We start from the raw sequence: 16,257 nt of genomic DNA on the forward strand, positions 1-16,257 counted from the left end.
CCTTGAGCAGAGAGGAGCGGGCAGGAATGTAATGGCTTAGCAATGACTACCAGGCCTGCACGGGCAAGGCACCGAGCCCAAGAGCCTTCCAATTACCCTTCTTCATCACTGCCCAAGAATTGGTGGGGAGGCTACAGTCAATTAACTCTCTCCTATCCTGTAACGAAAAGGACCCTGGAAGTGAGAGACAAGGAAGCTGAACTCATTCCAGGCCCTGGACGTCCAGGGCCAGCCCTGGCCCTCCCCACGCGTCCTTGTCCCTGAGCCGCACACGCCTGCCGCCCCCAGAGGCAGGCCTGATAGTGTTGAGGGGAAGCCCGGCTGTGGCCAGCGTGGCTCCTGGCCTGCAACTCTCCACTAAGTGGCCTAGGGCCGTGGACTCAGAACATGCCATGGGGTTTGAAGTAAGGAAGAACCGAGGGGACAACCAGATCACCCGCTCATTCAACAGACGAGGAAATCAAGGCTTAAGAAGAGGAGGTGACTGGCAAGTCAGTGGCAACCAGGAAGAACTCTGGTCTCCCTTAGGGGCCGTTACCTGCTGTGGTCCTCAGTCCTTATTCAAGGGCTGAGTCTGCGCTTCAGCCTTCAGTGGCTGCTGAGAATGGGACACTCACAGCCACTGTCCCCAGGTGCTGCTGGAACCCACCTTCGTTCTCGGCTTCCATTTCTGGCTTTTTGCACGCGCACGCTTCCCCTCATCTGTCACTTTAGGGACTGGGACAGGCAGCCTGTTGGCGTAATTAGGATTTATTCCCCTCGTGTAGGACCCCTGGGGAAAGACAGAAAGAGGCTGCTCTTGCTTCCATTCTCCAGGAGGAAGGAAAAAGTAGTTCTTGGCAAAAGCTGAAAGACGGGTAAGCCCTGGCTGAGGAAGGAAGGCCCGGCCGGCCAGCTGTGCCGCCGTGTGTGCAGACTGACGGGAGGAGGGGGCGGAACACCAGATGCCTGCAGGGGGCCAGCGGGAGATGGCGGCAGCAGCCTCCACACTACACTCGTCCTGTCACCTCTCTACTGGGAAAAACCCAAGCTACCAAGAACCCATGGCTTAGGACGAGGCTTCCAGCAAGAAACTAAGAACTAAAGATGCTGGAGATGATTACTATCCGGAGGGAAACTGCCTTTCAACCTAAAAATATACTTTGTGGCCTTGTGAATGTCTCTGTGCCATATGAGGCCGACGCAGAAACATACTTGTGGCTTTCTTATTGCATAAGCCGCAACAAAACTCCCCGGGGCAAAACATTTCCCTGTCTTGCGAGGTTTTGGAAAGGGCCTGCCTCTCTGCTCCTGAGAGGTTTCTGTGCATGCTGGCCCCGCTGGCCGCACTGACAACGAGAGAGCAAATGGTGACTGACGGGAGTCCGGACCAAACGGAAGGGACTGCGGAAGCCTAAGGAGCCCCATGCAGAGCGGGCGGCCAGCCAGGGGTCTGCCAGGGAGACGGAAAGGTCAGGCCAGCCTCCACACGGAAGTGAGGCGGGTCTCGGGGCTCCCTCCCGGCCAGGAAGTACCTGCAAGACAGAAATCTGGTTCTGAACGAAGATGTGCGACGACATGTCCATCCTGACCTGATGAGCCACGGTGGCCCAGTGCTGGCTCACGAAAGCACACCTGTTCAAGGTGTTTCTGTCTAGAAATCCTGGAGGAAAAAAAACAAAGATGGACCCAGAAACCCCAGAACTGGGCCAAGATGGGAGATGTCTGAGAAACCTCTAGTACATCCCAGCATACTTAAAATGTACTTGGAGAGGTGGATGGGCAGGTGACGAATGAAGTCTCGGTATTTGCTGAACACAGAAGACACGTCCTTGACCTCTTCCAGGTCAACCAACAGACTGCAGGGGCTGTTCCCAGACTTGGCAATGCTCACTTTCCCAGTAAACAGCCTATTCATCTCCGAAATACACTGCAGCGAACTCTTCCATTGTCCCTCTAGAATGAAGCCAGAGAAAAATACTTGGTTGAGTTATCTCTGTCATAACTCCAGGCCAAGAACAAGTCCTTGCCAAAAGCTCTCCCCAAAATAAAGCTCATCAGAGTCTACCCTTAGGCCACTGGATTTCTGTCACCTCTTTGTCTACATGACAAAAGAAGCTCCTGACCCAAACATGCGTGTACTTTTCAGCCTTCCCAGTTCAAGGAGACATCTATATTAGCAAAGTCTGAAATGGCATGATGTCTGGAATTTCCTTGAAAATATTGCAACAAGAAAAAATTATAAACAATTTATAACACAAAAGGGGGGACGGATAAAATAAGAGTAGTAAAATGTTGATCATTGTTGAAACTGGGTGATGGTTATTTGGGTGGTTCTCATACTGTTCTATCTACTTCTGAAATTTGAAATCTCCCATAAAAAAAGTGTTTTAGAATCTATGCTTTGTGTTTCTTATGATATTTCCTCTGGTATATTGTGTTTCCTATATTTCATGTACATTTCTTACTTCAGAACCCAATTTAGGAGGGCCTGGAGTTCAGGGACCTAATTCCTCACTGTTTTTACTCCCTCCTCAAGACTGAAATCCAATGCTACAAAAATAGTTGCCGATGGGCTAGATTCTAGAGCTGCCCACCATGCCAGAGTACAGGGCCTGGGTGACGGGTTGTGGCCTGGGGCAGGAGGACTCAAAGGAAACCCCTGATAGTTTCCTTTCTGATCTCTATTTTCTAGTGTCTCTAGGTGAAACAAGTGCTTTAGAATATACCGACCAATTTTAATCCTTGCTCCTCCCCTTACCAGCTGTAAGGATTAGACGAGGAAAAAAATATCAAAGAGCCCTACACATTGTAGGTGCTATGTGAATGTGAGTTTCCAAAATCCACCATCCCCAAATGCTACTGTCCTGCCAGCCCCTCCAAGTCCACCGGGACTCCCCAATCTCACATACATGGGCTTCCTTGCTATGAGCTCACTCACCAGGATTAGATGCTCTCCCCTGCACATTTTCACTTCTTGAGGATCTGGACAAAGGAAAGGATGTCTGCTGAGTTTTAGCTGCCCAATAGACATGTGAGGTCTCAGAGGTGGGGCTGTACTTTCTTTCGGGTAAAAAATACACATTGGTGGTATCTTGATCAAGCCCTGAAAAACAAAAGACCAAGACAAAATTGCTCTTTAAAAAGCAGGTGTGTGGAGGAAAATGCGGTGGAGAGAAATGGTTTTATTTTTCCTTCCTTTTTAAAAAAATATACACAAAACGGAACAGGGCAGCTATGTCTGTTTTTATTTGGGGCCTCTGAGTTTCTGTGCAAAGATCTCAGCAGGCCCCCGTTTGACTTTCAGCCCATCTCCAATACAAAATGTATTAGGGCTCATATTGATATTTAATACAAGGAGAGAGAGAGTCGTGGGCAGGAGCTTCAAGTAAGACTGCTTTTTGGAAGCTCTCGCTGAGTTTCTTTAATGACAGAAATAACTTCCCTTGAGTCATATTAGAAAATTTAAGTTTTTGTTTTTGATTTTTTTTTTTTTTTTTTTTTTGAGACAGAGTCTCACTTTGTTGCCCAGGCTTGAGTGAGTGCCGTGGCGTCAGCCTAGCTCACAGCAACCTCAAACTCCTGGGCTCAAGCAATCCTCCTGCCTCAGCCTCCCGCGTAGCTGGGACTACAGGCATGTGCCACCATGCCCAGCTAATTTTTTGTATATATATTTTTAGTCGGTCAATTAATTTCTTTCTATTTTTAGAAGAGATGGGGTTTCGCTCTTGCTCAGGCTGGTTTCGAACTCCAGACCTCGAGCAATCCACCCACCTTGGCCTCCCAGAGTGCTAGGAAAGTTTAAGTTTTTAAAGAGAGTCTTCCCTAGGAAACAAGGAAGGCTGCTAACAGGACTCACACAATCCAAGACAAATAGCCCATTCCCACAGTGCATGATGAGGCCTTAGAAAGGAAGTGGGGAGCGCGTCACGTGTGTACACCAGGCCTCCCCTGTGGGGAGTGTGGCCAGTGCAAGGTGCTCCAGAGGAGATAGGTTTTCAGCCCACTTGCTGGGTGACCTAAGCCAATCCCTCAGATTCCCCAAACTTTGGCCTCCTTATCTATAAAATTAAGGAATTGGACTAGTTGATCTCTGATCTAATTTATAGTTTTGACAACTGAGGATTCTCTAATTTCTTTCACCAGGTCTTTATTCTATATTATCCTTCTTTTATACCCCTGACACACTAAAGAAGTGACATATATTGCAATCTAATTGCTTCCTAGATCATCTAACTTTAAAATTCTTTAGGATTCCATTAGTCTACAAATGTGACCCAAAGTCAAGCCTCCCTGGCGATAGGAATTATGCACCTTTAAGAGCCCAAACTCTGAAACTCCTCCAAGGGCTGCTTCCTCCCAGCCTCGGCTCACCCCCCACCCCAACCACCCCCACCCCCACCCACGACCCCACCAGCACCTGCCCTTCTCCACCCTGGATTTCCCCCTCCCAACCACTCCTGATCACAAGTCTCTGGCCTCCCTTCTGGTTTCTTTTGTGTCTCTGAACCAGCTGGCCAGACATTTCTAATATTCTCTCACGAACACCTAAACCAGTGATTCTCAAAGTGAGGCCCCCAGACCAGCAACATCGCATCAGCCTCAGCCGGGAACTTGTTAGAAATAGGGAATCCAGGTGGGGCACAGTGGCTCACACCTATAATCCTAGCACTCTGGGAGACCGAGGCGGGTGGATTGCTCGAGGTCAGGAGTTCAAACCAGCCTGAGCAAGAGCGAGACCCCGTCTCTACTATAAATAGAAAGAAATTAATTGGCCAACTAATATATATAGAAAAAATTAGCCGGGCGTGGTGGTGCATGCCTGTAGTCCCAGCTACTCGGGAGGCTGAGGCAGAAGGATTGCTGGAGCCCAGGAGTTTGAGGTTGCTGTGAGCTAGGCTGACGCTGCGGCACTCACTCTAGCCTGGGCAACAAAGCAAGACTCTGTCTCAAAACAAACAAACAAAAAAAAGAAATAGGGAATCCTGGGCCCCGCCTCAGACCTGCCCAGTCAGAGCTCTGGGGGAGGAGCCCAGAAGTCTGCGTTTTAATTAACAAGCCCTCCTGGAGACCAGATACAAGCTACAGTTTGAGAACTGCCACCCTGTATAGAGGTGGTCCTTCAGCTATCTCTAGCCTTGGAGAAAGTCTACTCCAAGGTTTGATTTTATGTGTAAGCAAGGAATATGGTGAAGTGAATAAAAAAAAAAAAAGCCCCAAGGTTTGACCTTTGGCCTGGTTTCTGGGCAGGGCAGCTGAAGGCAAAACAATTTAGCAGCTTCTCCCTTACCCCCCTCTCCAGCCCAGTGCAGTCCCTAAGGCAGGAGCGACAGCAGAACTAAGTGGTCAGAAGCAGAGACCAGACATTTCTCAGTCTGAGGGATGCAAAAATCCACTTTAAATGCTTGACATTTAAAAGTTCTGTATTTCTTCCTGCATTTGCCATTTTACAGTTTCTCGAAGGAAGTTACATTCCTCAGTTTCTCCTTTGGTAAACAGGATCAGGTGTCAGAACAAGGGTCAGCTCAAAGAACCCTGCTGCACTCTGGACACTCCCCATCTACCTGAGCTCGTCCACACCTGCAGCTCCCTGCAGGCTCCCGAGGTCTTGCTCTGTGGCCTTTGTGGGCCCTTGTTTACCTGAGATATTGTTCTGCCCTCTCAGAAACAGGACTCTGATCACATTGGCAGCCGTGAGCAGCAGTTTGGGGTCGCACATCTGCAGAAGCAAGAGAGTGTAATTGGCCTTAGTCTGGTGCGTGCTGTTCCCAAACCAGTACAGCATCTCCTTCATCTTCTGTTCTATGGTTTTATCCAACATCTGGTTCAAGGGGTACCTCACGGTTTTCCCCTCCTTCTTGCTGAGGTTGATCCGGGACCTGCTATAGATGAAATCCTTCCCCTGTGTGGCCTGAAGGATATTTTGGAAATAATGTAACAAATATAAGTTATTTAGCTGCTCCAGAATGCTAACTAGAAACCTCGTCTGCGATATCTCATTGATCCTCCGGAACCACTCTTTGGTAGAGAAGATCTTCCACGCCAAGACACACGTCTCACACTTCTGGCACACGGGGACAGAATCGTTTCCCTTCTCACAGCGAAAATACGGGGCGTTCTTGAGCCTCAACTCCACGTTTTCCATGATCCTGAGACAACCAGCTCATGTTAGCCTTGCCCATTTGCAATGCCAGCAAACACCAGGGGGACGGGAGAAACGGATAAATACCCAAACTGAGCCCTTTCAATCATAAACATCTCCTGGGGAAAAAGCAAACTGCTGCGGAGGATGGAAAGTGTCTGTCTCCCAGAAACTGCCAATAGAAGGCTGGCTTTCTGAACCGACCTCCTTGGAAACACGGCTTTACCGTAAATCTCCTAAACCTGGCACCACGATGCAGAGGCAGTTGCTGTATGTTCTGAAAGAGCTGGTCATCCCATTTCTAGAACAACAAGAATGCTGTTAGTCAAATTTAAGTAACATGTGGACTCCTTTTAAAGAAAAAAAATATAATATATTATAGAGCTTGGTGTTGATCTTCAATTGTTATTACTGATGACTCTTAAATATTCATGAATATAAAATAAGATGTAAACTTCTTATGTTTACAGCTGTTCAGTTACGAGGTGGCTAAGCCCAATGATCCTGAGTATCTTCATATTCATTTTCTGAAGTCATCATCCAAGTAAAAACAGAGAGTTATTTAATTGCTTTAGAACACTGGCCAGAAACCTCACTGCAGCCAAGGTACCCATGCAAATGTTGGGCAGCCCAGAAAAAGAGTTTCTAAGGCACTCTGACACATCCTCCTACTTCAGACAAGACTAGGTTCAACCCTTGACGCTAGTACTTCGCAGCTGTGTGGTGCTGAGCAGGACACTTGGCCGCTCTGAGGCTCAGCGTATTTGCCGTACTTAGGAGGATGGAGCAGACGAAGATAGATGATAAAAATTGTAGCTACCTCCTAGGAGTAGATAAAATATTGATATATTTGCGTAGTTGTTGCTGCTATTGTCATTATTATTACCTCAGATAAAGCCACAAGGTCTGCATTACTGCATCCTTCCCACTGCCCATGTCTGACGACCAGGCAGTTAGAGGAAGGCGGTGGAGGTTGCCGCAGGGGTGGGCGGAGGACAGGCAACGGCAGCCACACGACAAAGCAGGGTGGCAAGGAGAGGATGGCCCAAGGCAGACTTTTGAATATGTAGGGGGGGCCTGTTACCCCCAGAAGTGCCACAAGCTAAAAGTATCTTGTTTTTATTAATTTTTTTTATTTCTAACAGACACATAACAAAAGTAGCTTCTTTTTCAAGATTCAGATACACTCAGATGTTAATCTGTGAGGCTGACATACATAAGGACGCAGTGTGATGACCTGCTCAGCGATTATTCCACGTTTGAGTGCAGACTGCGGCCCCACGGAGGCCACAAACTTGGGGGTCAGAGAGAGAGCAAGCAGCTCGAATCTCATCACTGCTTCTCACTAGCCGTGCGGCCTTGGACACGCAATTCAATCCTCTCCTACGCGTTTCCTGATCTGTGGAAGACACGGTCGCCCTTCCCCGCAGGTGCTGCGGTGTGAAGATTACGTCCAGAAATGTCGGTGAGCGTCGCAGCACTCCTGCCCCTCCCATCCCCTTCAGCGCCACGCACGCACACACGCACACACGTACACACGCACACACACATACACACATGCACATGCACACACGCACACACACGCACACGCGCATACACATGCGCGCACACATGCACTCACACACGCACACACACGCACACGTGCGCGCGCACACACAGCAACTCACCCAGCCTTTCGTCAGCGCCCACTAGACTGGGCTTGAGACGTCAGCCACGGCGCGTTTTGCGTCCCCTGCGCCGCAGCACACGCACCTTCACACCCGCAGTGCTCAGACACCAGGGGCCACAGCAGCCATCGCCACGCCCGGCACCTCCTTTTCTAAACAGCTTCTTGGAAACACAAGGGCGCCTCCTGAGAACAGGGGGACCAGGGGTGCTCCAGAGCGAGCGGGGGCGCGGGCCGCTCCCTGCTGCCTTCCTCACAGAGGGCGGCCGCGCACCCGACTCTGGAGGAAGCCGGGGCCTTGGGATCTGGGTGGGGAATGTGGCCTGGGCGGAGGGCAGGCCGATGGCCGGGTGGGATGGGGCCATGGTGGGGGAGTGGCGCCTGGGGCACCCACAGAGGCGGCAGGCTCGCAGGGCTCATCGGAGTGAGGCACGGGAGCGGGTGGAGGAAGTCCCGGGAGGAGAAGTGCGCTGGGATCTCTCGAATGTCCAGGCCACGAGCAGCCCGCAGGCTTCGCGCCAGGCCCTGCCTCTCCTTTCTGCTCGGCTTTATTCTGTTTTATCATCATGCTGGCTAAACCCCCTCGCCATACTGCCCCAAACCTCCACTTGCTTTCCCGCCCTCCCACATGGCATGGAGAACCCAGGAGGTGTGGTTGGGCAGAGGACATGGCTGGGCAGAGGACATGGCGTCCCCACTGCCTCTGCTGTCGTGCCTGACACTGCCCCAGAGGGCCCGAGCCTCTGCAGTTCAGCGCAGTCCCTCTGTCGGCCCCACAGCCACCTGCCCTGCTCAGCCACCTGCCCTGCTCAGCCACCTGCCCTGCTCAGCCAGCTGCCCTGCTCAGCCACCTGCCCTGCTCAGCCAGCTGCCCTGCTCAGCCAGCTGCCCTGCTCAGCCACCTGCCCTGCTCAGCCAGCTGCCCTGCTCAGCCAGCAGGGAGACAGGAAAGAACACAGGTTTCAGGATAGAAGGACGAAGAAGCAAGCTGGGCTCTGCCGTGAGCAGGGTAGGAGGGTGAATTATACCCCTGGGAAATCCACTCACTGCTCTCAGCCTGCTTCCCCTCCATAAAACAGAGAGGACTGTCCCACCCAGCTCCCAGGTGGCTGTCAGGGTCAAATGAATGGGCTTTTGCACCGTGTGCAAAGCTGTAGAAGTATTGTTATAATCATTAGGGAACACGGAGAAGCTGTGATGTCTTATCCATCACCTTCTCATCATGTGGTATCACATTTGTTGGCAAAGTTAAATTTTTCAAAAAAGCTTTTGTTCATGAGAAACCAGTGAGTTTCCAACTCACCAATTTGCCCTTTGGTTTGAAAAGGAGAAGGCAGGGAAACAGGGCATTGGCTAGAAATGTTTCATTATCCAGAAGCAGGAGAGCTTAGCACAGGAAGGTTCTCAACTTAGCTGACCCACCCCCGCTCCCAGGCAGGTAGGGTACACCTGGGGTGACCAAAAACATCTTTCTGTTGTCCTGAAACTTGCAGACACTTGCTTCCTGGTGGTGGAAGCACAGAACAAGTTAAAGCTAAGTGTGCATCAGAATCCCCCAGAGGCCTTGTTAAAACTTCCTGACTCAGTAGCTCTGGCTGCGACTCTGGGAACGTGCATTCTGACAAGTTCCCAGGTGACACACGGATGTTGCTGGTCGGGAAGCCATGTTTGAGAACCACAGAAGTAAGCTTTGCTCGTGTCTCAAAATCTGTGAAAGTAGCTTCATTTCAGAAATAAGCATAAATTACTTAATTCTTTCACAACTTATTATTGAGTGGCCTTGAGCAAGTTATATAACTTCTCTGAGCAGCTAGTGTTGTCATCGTCATTCCAGAAAATAGAGAAATAGCATCTACCTCACAGGCTGCAAAGATTAAGTGAGAAATGTCAGGGCAGAGGCCAGCAGCCCAACACACAAAACCTGCCGGGTCACCTTAGCATGGCAGCATGAAGCCTGGAGCATCCTGTGGGCAAATGAAGTTTCACTTCAAAATTAAGCTTTTGACCGACTGTAGGGAAGACGGAGGAGGAGCAGCAGGAGGAAAGGAGAAGGCGTCTGAAGAGAGGCTGGCAGTTTGTACCTGACCTTCTGGAGAGCACACTGCGATTTGACAAGCCGCAAGCACCAGCTCCTAACACTCAATGCCTGGGAGGTGCCTAAGGCGTTACTTGCAGTTTGGGTGCGATGGCTTGGTAGGGTTTTTGAAATTATTTTTTTATATGAGACAGTAAAATCATGGGTGAGCGCGGGCACACATACACACACACACACACACACACACACACACACACATTTTTTCAGGTACTCATCAGAGTCACGCCTTAAGTTATAAATTTGGGGGAAATGATTATTACCTCAAATGACCAGCCACTGCTGTACTGACCTTGTGCTCCCTCTTCTTTTCCAGTGCCTGCCTCCCTCCTTCTGGGAGACCCCGAGATTTTCTCAGCGAGACTACAGGGCAAGCCTGAAATAGAGATAAAAACTGCACCTGCCCCCAAACCGGCAGTGGCCAGCGCCCGAGCCTGACACAGCCAGTGCCCCGCACGCCGATATTAGGGGCATGTGGCGCAGGGGACCTCCCTGCGAGGGCCTCCTGCCCAGCCCCAAGATGTCTAATCACAGGGGCAGACCGAGGGGAGCTGGTGCCGAAATGTGAGTGCGCTGTGAGAAGCAGGAAATGTGCACACACTTTCCTTCCGTCCTGCAGCTGAGGTTACCGGGGCTGGCGTGGCGGCTGCGGCCCCGGGAGTGGGGAAGTTGGTCAGCGACGACACAGTACAGAACTCCGTCACTGAGGACGGCCTGAGAAATGAAGCGGCACACCAGGACACACGTATCGCCTCCTCCGTCATTGTCTCTAATAGCAGACTCCTATTTAGCTCTTCACATATGAACACTTTCCACTTTAATTTAAACCATCTTGCTGCGAGCAAAGCCAGTTATCTTCTGGGTTACTGTACCGTGGTGCCTAGCACAGCGCTTTACACGTTATCAATGCCCCAGACGTTGAATTGACTTGATTTGAGGATGGTCATTCCAAAAACATGCCGAGACAGGTTGACAATTCAAGGGCTCCGAGTTGGGCCAATATTGCTATCTCATCATTTCATCATGAATCTGGGGACTCACCCAGAATTCATAAGACTCCTGGAAGAGAATGCCTTATGTGCTTGGGTTTCAAAAAGTTGAGACAAGAATAAGTGATGTGGTGGTTAAAGTTACACTGTGACTCTATAATCACAAATGGTCTGATCATGGAACAAAACCATCTAGCACCAAAGCAAGCTCTTGATGAGCTCAGGTTTTTGTTTAATTTAGTTTTATTGTGTTTATTTAATAAGTCTGCATAATGGAAGAGGAGATAGGGCAGGTAAGAACAAAAGAGTGGCACACGCTCATACAGCTAGGGAAAATGCCCGAGAATGTAAAATAGGCCTTTGTTCTCTGCTTTTCTTTCCTTAGTTTCTTATTTGTTTTAGGCAATTTTCAGTTTTCAGACCAAGAGAAAGAAAAAAAAGATATGCTCATTGCTTGAAGAAGTGACAGAAAGAAAGCAATTATGCCCAACTCTTACTTTTGCTTTGATCTTTTATATCAAGAAAGAAAGGTCTTGAACCTGAAAACTAATAGACAAAAATAAAAGCTAACAGGAAAATAAACTTTAAGACAGGTAAGGAGACACCTAAATGGTTTCTTTTACACGAGCTCCAGTGTTCTGGCCTAAACAAATTACATGTCAGGACACTGATGCAACTTACCGACATGACTACAAATCAGGCAGGAATCTTTGAGAAGCTAGGAAAAATAGTAGAAGATGGGCATAGGCAAAATCATCTTGATTTTTTAAAAATTAAGGTAGATTCTGGAAATAACAGACTAGTAAACTAGACATTAGCCCACAGCAGAATTCTAAAATGGTTTATCAAATATTTTGTGATCATTTAGAAAAGGAGTGACAAGTGCCAAAAACCCACAGGGGTTCTATAAAAAACAAGGCAGGCCTGCCAGGTGCAGTGGTTCACGCCTGTAATCCCAGCACTTTGGGAGGCTGAGGTGGGAGGATCGCCTGAAGTCAGGAGTTCAAGACCAGCCTGGGCAGCATAGCAAGATCCTGTTGGGCGTGGTGGCGCATGCCAGTAGTCCTAGGTACTCAGGAGGATCACTTGAGCACAGAAGTTCAAGGCTGCAGTGAGCTGTGATCAGGCCACTGCACTATAGCCTGGGCAACAGAGCCAGACCCTGTCTCTAAATAAAAATTTAAAAAAACAACAACAACAAAAAAAAAAAACAGGAAGACCAACCTGACTTCATTTTCTCTTTTGAAAGTATTGTTAGACAGGTAAGATCAAAGAAACTCAAATATAGTGTATTTTGATTTCTGCCATCAAAAAGTCTTTCATCATGTCCAGTGGATAAAGGTGCAAAAGGTGGGGCTACATAATCACACTGTTCTACCCACACACAGCGTGTGTATAACTAAACCCAGAAGCTGTTGACTGAGTGCTATAAAGTTCTGGATTTGCCCCTACCATCATCAATATTTTTATCAACAAGGTTAAGACTTAAGAAGATTTGCAAATCTTGCAGGTGACACTAGGCTAGGAAGGACATCTAATATACTAGATGCAGAATCATGAACCTAAACTATCTCAGCATGCAGTAATGATGTGATGAAATTAAAGTAAAAAAAAAAAACCTTTTAAATCCCACACTGTCTATTTCCTTAGATACAAACATGGGACAAGTCAAGCAATCCTAAAGTCACATACTCTTGGATGGGCCCATCAGACTAGTCAAAGAAGAAGAGATTTGCCTTGGCACAGGTCCTAGGAGAAGACCCAGAAGTTCTATTTTTGGTGAATTGCACCAGGCCTTCAGGTTATGGCCTCAGAGATCTATTTAACAACAGTGTGTCATTTTCCTCAAGGTTTGACGACTGTTCACCATTAATCTTAGGGGGCTTTTTTGTGGAAAGGAAAATGAAGCAACCAGTGGGGAAAAGGACCATGAAGGAAAGTAGGAAATGTAGCACGAAAACAAGAACACCTCCCTGGGGGGCCTGAGAGCTGTCCTCAAACACTCGAAGAACTGTCCTCTGAATGAGAAATCAGGTAAGTCCACATATCCAGGTGACTTGAGGAAAGGAGACAGACCCTCTCAGAGGTCATAGGGACTAAAACTTGCACTGTGTTAAAGACATTTCTTCTAGTCCTTGCTGTCCCAAAACAGAATGAATGGCTGTGAGAGGCAGTGGGCTCTCGGCCAGGGCACGGTGGGACGGCCGAGTCAGATACAGCATGTGCAAAGGGATTTGCGTGCTCTAAGGGGTTGCGGTGCTCTACTTCTCTGCCATGTAGTTTACTCCCTTACATACAATGTCCATCATCTCCTGAGGAAGGCAAGATGGTAGATAAAAAGTTCAGTATGACTTTGAATCCCTCTCTGCCACTCACTGTGTGACCAGAGTGACCTTGAGCAAGTCAGCTAACCACCTGGACCACCTGCACCACCTGGACCTGCACCACCTGGACCTGCACCACCTGGACCACCTGCACCACCTGGACCTGCACCACCTGGACCACCTGCACCACCTGGACCTGCACCACCTGGACCACCTGCACCACCTGGACCTGCACCACCTGGACCACCTGCACCACCTGGACCTGCACCACCTGGACCGTGGCTTCTCCGTCTGCACGGAGGGGCGGCAGAAGTACCTGCCCCGTGGGTCAGCGGTGTGGACTGAGTGAGTTAATGTGCAGCGGCACTCGGAACAGCATCCAGCACACAGGAAACACACGGTTACGTTAGTAATTTATTGTGATGACTCTGCGATCTTTTCAGCCACTCTGAAAATTCCTGGTTATTATTTCTGGGCACAGTGCGACATTCACCTGAGCAGAAAGGACACTGTCACCAGAAGAGAATAAGGGAGACGTTGGCACCTAACAGTTACTACAAATATATAGAGGACAGTGCTGCACGAAGCGACAAAAGGGCAGCCAGAGAACCTTCCCCTCTTCACAGACATGACAATTTCCAGAGCCGGCTGCCACTGGCAGACACTTCTGCCCCAAGTCACCCTCACAGTGCAAGGGTGCTTGCACTGGACTGCTGCCGGTCACTGTGGTTAGCAGAGGTCTGGGATATGGAACCCGAGTCTAGGCAGCAGCCTCCACTGGCTTCTCCGGCTCCTCTCCCAGGTCCGCAATCCGGATGGTGTTTTCCTTCTTGGAAAGCCAGAAGGCAGCGTAGACTGGCTCCGAAAACTTGCAGTCAAACCTGTGGACCAGAGTCATGGCATCGTACTCCACGCCGTAGAAGGAAAGGGTCCCCCTTGGGAAGTCGACGTAGATCCCGAGCCTCCGGAAAGCGCTGGCTTTAAGCGGGGTCTCGGTGTCACTGTGCCAGGCAGTGAACTCCTTCCCGTTCCACTGCAGGCTCCAGGAGAAGTCGTTTCCGGAAATGCAGCCATTGCGCTCCTCCCCCTTCCGGTCGATGCCTTTGCAGGTCAGGCCGACGTAGATGCCTGCCCCGGAGATCTCTACCTCGAAATAGTACCGGTGCAGGAACAGACTCTGCTGGGACAGCACCTGCCGCCAGTGCGTGAACCTGCTGGGCAGGTCCGGGTACGGATGCTCCCAGGGCGAGGTGTTGGCGACCTTGCGGTTGTCCTCCTGCAGCCGGAGATACCTGTGTGCCGTGTCCGGGTCAAACGTGATGTCATGCGCGTCTGAGGAGACACAGAAGGAGAGACAGGAGTGTTTCGGGAACTGACAGCAGATCAGACAGAGCGCTTCAAGCCCAGCTGGTCTCGAAAGCACATGCGAGAAAACATCCACCCGTTTACCCTGGCTGCCCTTCCCCCAGGAGAGAGGTGAGTGGACGCAGAAACAAAACACTAGTCACTCTCTGCTGCCGTCCTTTCTGAAGCTCAAATTATTACTTTTAATAATTATTAATAAAAATTAATAATTAATAAATAATTATTATTACTGTATTATTTGGTGAACTGAATCAAGAAATAAATTCAATTACTCATTCATTTATTCAACAAATAAGTGTTGCAAGCCAGGCACCATGCTACCCAGCGTTGGCAAGGATTTGGGGAAGTAGGTACTCGTATACTCATATTTGATCCGTTCAACGATTTTTAAAAATATCTGACCAATATTTAGCATGGCGAACTCTCAAACATGCCCTCATATTCTCGTCCTGACTCCAGAGAATGATAGCGTCTCCACGCACGCAGTTGCTCAAGCCAAACTCAAGGTCGTTTTTACATTTCTGCCCTCCTCTTCACCCCCCTCCTTCACACACACAGGCGGCAGCAAGTCCTGTAGGTGCTGCCACTTCTCTCCAGCCTGCGCTTCAGTCCCCAGCTGAGGCACCACCGTCTTGCCTGGGCCCGTGCGGCAGGCTCCTGACTGGTGGTGCTGCCTCTCTCCCTCCTCTGCAACCCTCCCCACGACAGAGCCACGCGCGTGTTTCACAGGCTAAGGCGAATCATGTTGCCCTTGCTCTCAGGATAAGGCCCTGCGTGGCTGGCGCTTGCCTGTGTCCCCCACTGTCTTCTTTTGCATTACAAGTATCTTTTTTCACTCATGATATTAACTTTTTTTTGTTAATATTATGAACTCTTGACCTTTTATCAACTCAGGTTGTTTCAACTGTGTCCCAGTGTCCCCGACCTCAGACCTGCTCCAGGCTCACCCAGCTTTGGGGCTTCAGCACAGACTGTCCCCTCTGCGATGTGACTGCTGCCCTGCTCTGAGGCTGGGCGGTTGGTTCCTACTGATCTTTCGGGCTGTGGCTGAGCACTCACGTCCTCCGAGACGCCCTCTGTGATCCTAAGTCACTCTCTCAGAGCACTGTGGCTTTTTAAACTTCACGGCACTCATCACTGTTTGTAATAATAAATCCGCACGTGTGTTTGCTTCATGCTTGTCCTTCTAACCTATAAGCTCCACATTTTGCATGGGACTCTCCTCAGGCTCTAGCTCAGAGAAGATGCTCAGTAGATACTTGCTAAATGAATTAGCATATTAAAAGTTATTTTTAAAATCTTGTAATTTCAAAAGTTCTCTCAGTTTAACCCAGAGTTTTCCAAACGTCTTTATGTACAGATAAGAGAAATTCGTAGTGGTCAATAAGAACACACCCTGGAAGAAAAGACGAACACACACTCTAATAAGGTAGAAAGGAAAATAAGGCATGTAGTATATGGCTCCATGTCACTAGAAGTGGCCCAACAGCACAGTAGTGGCACTTTTGCTCACAGCCAACTCTTTTGGCAATTCTTAGCACACAGATTTGGAACAACAATACTCTTCTCATCTAAGGGGATCCAGTTCTCCTTGGAGAGTAGGTGATTCTATATCTCGGGACAAGGAAACGAGAAGGGGTCTAGAACATTGTTAGTGCCAGAAAGCAATGGCACTTTTAACAACATCAAGGACAGAATGC

The 16,257-nt window shown here is 49.2% G+C and overlaps 2 protein-coding genes across 4 annotated transcripts in view; both read right to left on the reverse strand.

Annotated features, from left to right (window-relative positions):
- The window catches only part of FBXW10B (F-box and WD repeat domain containing 10B), a 41,916-nt gene extending 29,860 nt beyond the window's left edge, over positions 1–12,056 (reverse strand). Inside the window, exons 1-6 of one of the 2 annotated variants that reach the window (XM_012747879.3) lie at positions 10,172–12,056; positions 5,620–6,422; positions 2,921–3,085; positions 1,735–1,935; positions 1,515–1,642; positions 650–772 (exon numbers count right to left, since the gene is read on the reverse strand). In XM_012747879.3, coding sequence (XP_012603333.2) covers positions 650–772; positions 1,515–1,642; positions 1,735–1,935; positions 2,921–3,085; positions 5,620–6,124 — 1,122 coding nt within the window. In that variant the 5' untranslated portion in view covers positions 6,125–6,422; positions 10,172–12,056. The remainder of the gene's footprint in view (positions 1–649; positions 773–1,514; positions 1,643–1,734; positions 1,936–2,920; positions 3,086–5,619; positions 6,423–10,171) is intronic. The other variant, XM_075994045.1, reaches the window with a different exon arrangement.
- Positions 12,057–13,588: 1,532 nt separating this feature from the next.
- TRIM16 (tripartite motif containing 16) overlaps positions 13,589–16,257 on the reverse strand; it is a 44,614-nt gene continuing 41,945 nt past the window's right edge. For both annotated transcript variants that reach the window (XM_012747890.3, XM_012747883.3), the window contains one exon: positions 13,589–14,524. In XM_012747890.3, the coding sequence (XP_012603344.2) occupies positions 13,953–14,524 (572 nt within the window). In that variant the 3' untranslated portion in view covers positions 13,589–13,952. The remainder of the gene's footprint in view (positions 14,525–16,257) is intronic.

This window comes from Microcebus murinus, chromosome 18 (genome assembly GCF_040939455.1).
Source record: "Microcebus murinus isolate Inina chromosome 18, M.murinus_Inina_mat1.0, whole genome shotgun sequence".
NCBI classification, from domain to species: domain Eukaryota; kingdom Metazoa; phylum Chordata; class Mammalia; order Primates; family Cheirogaleidae; genus Microcebus; species Microcebus murinus.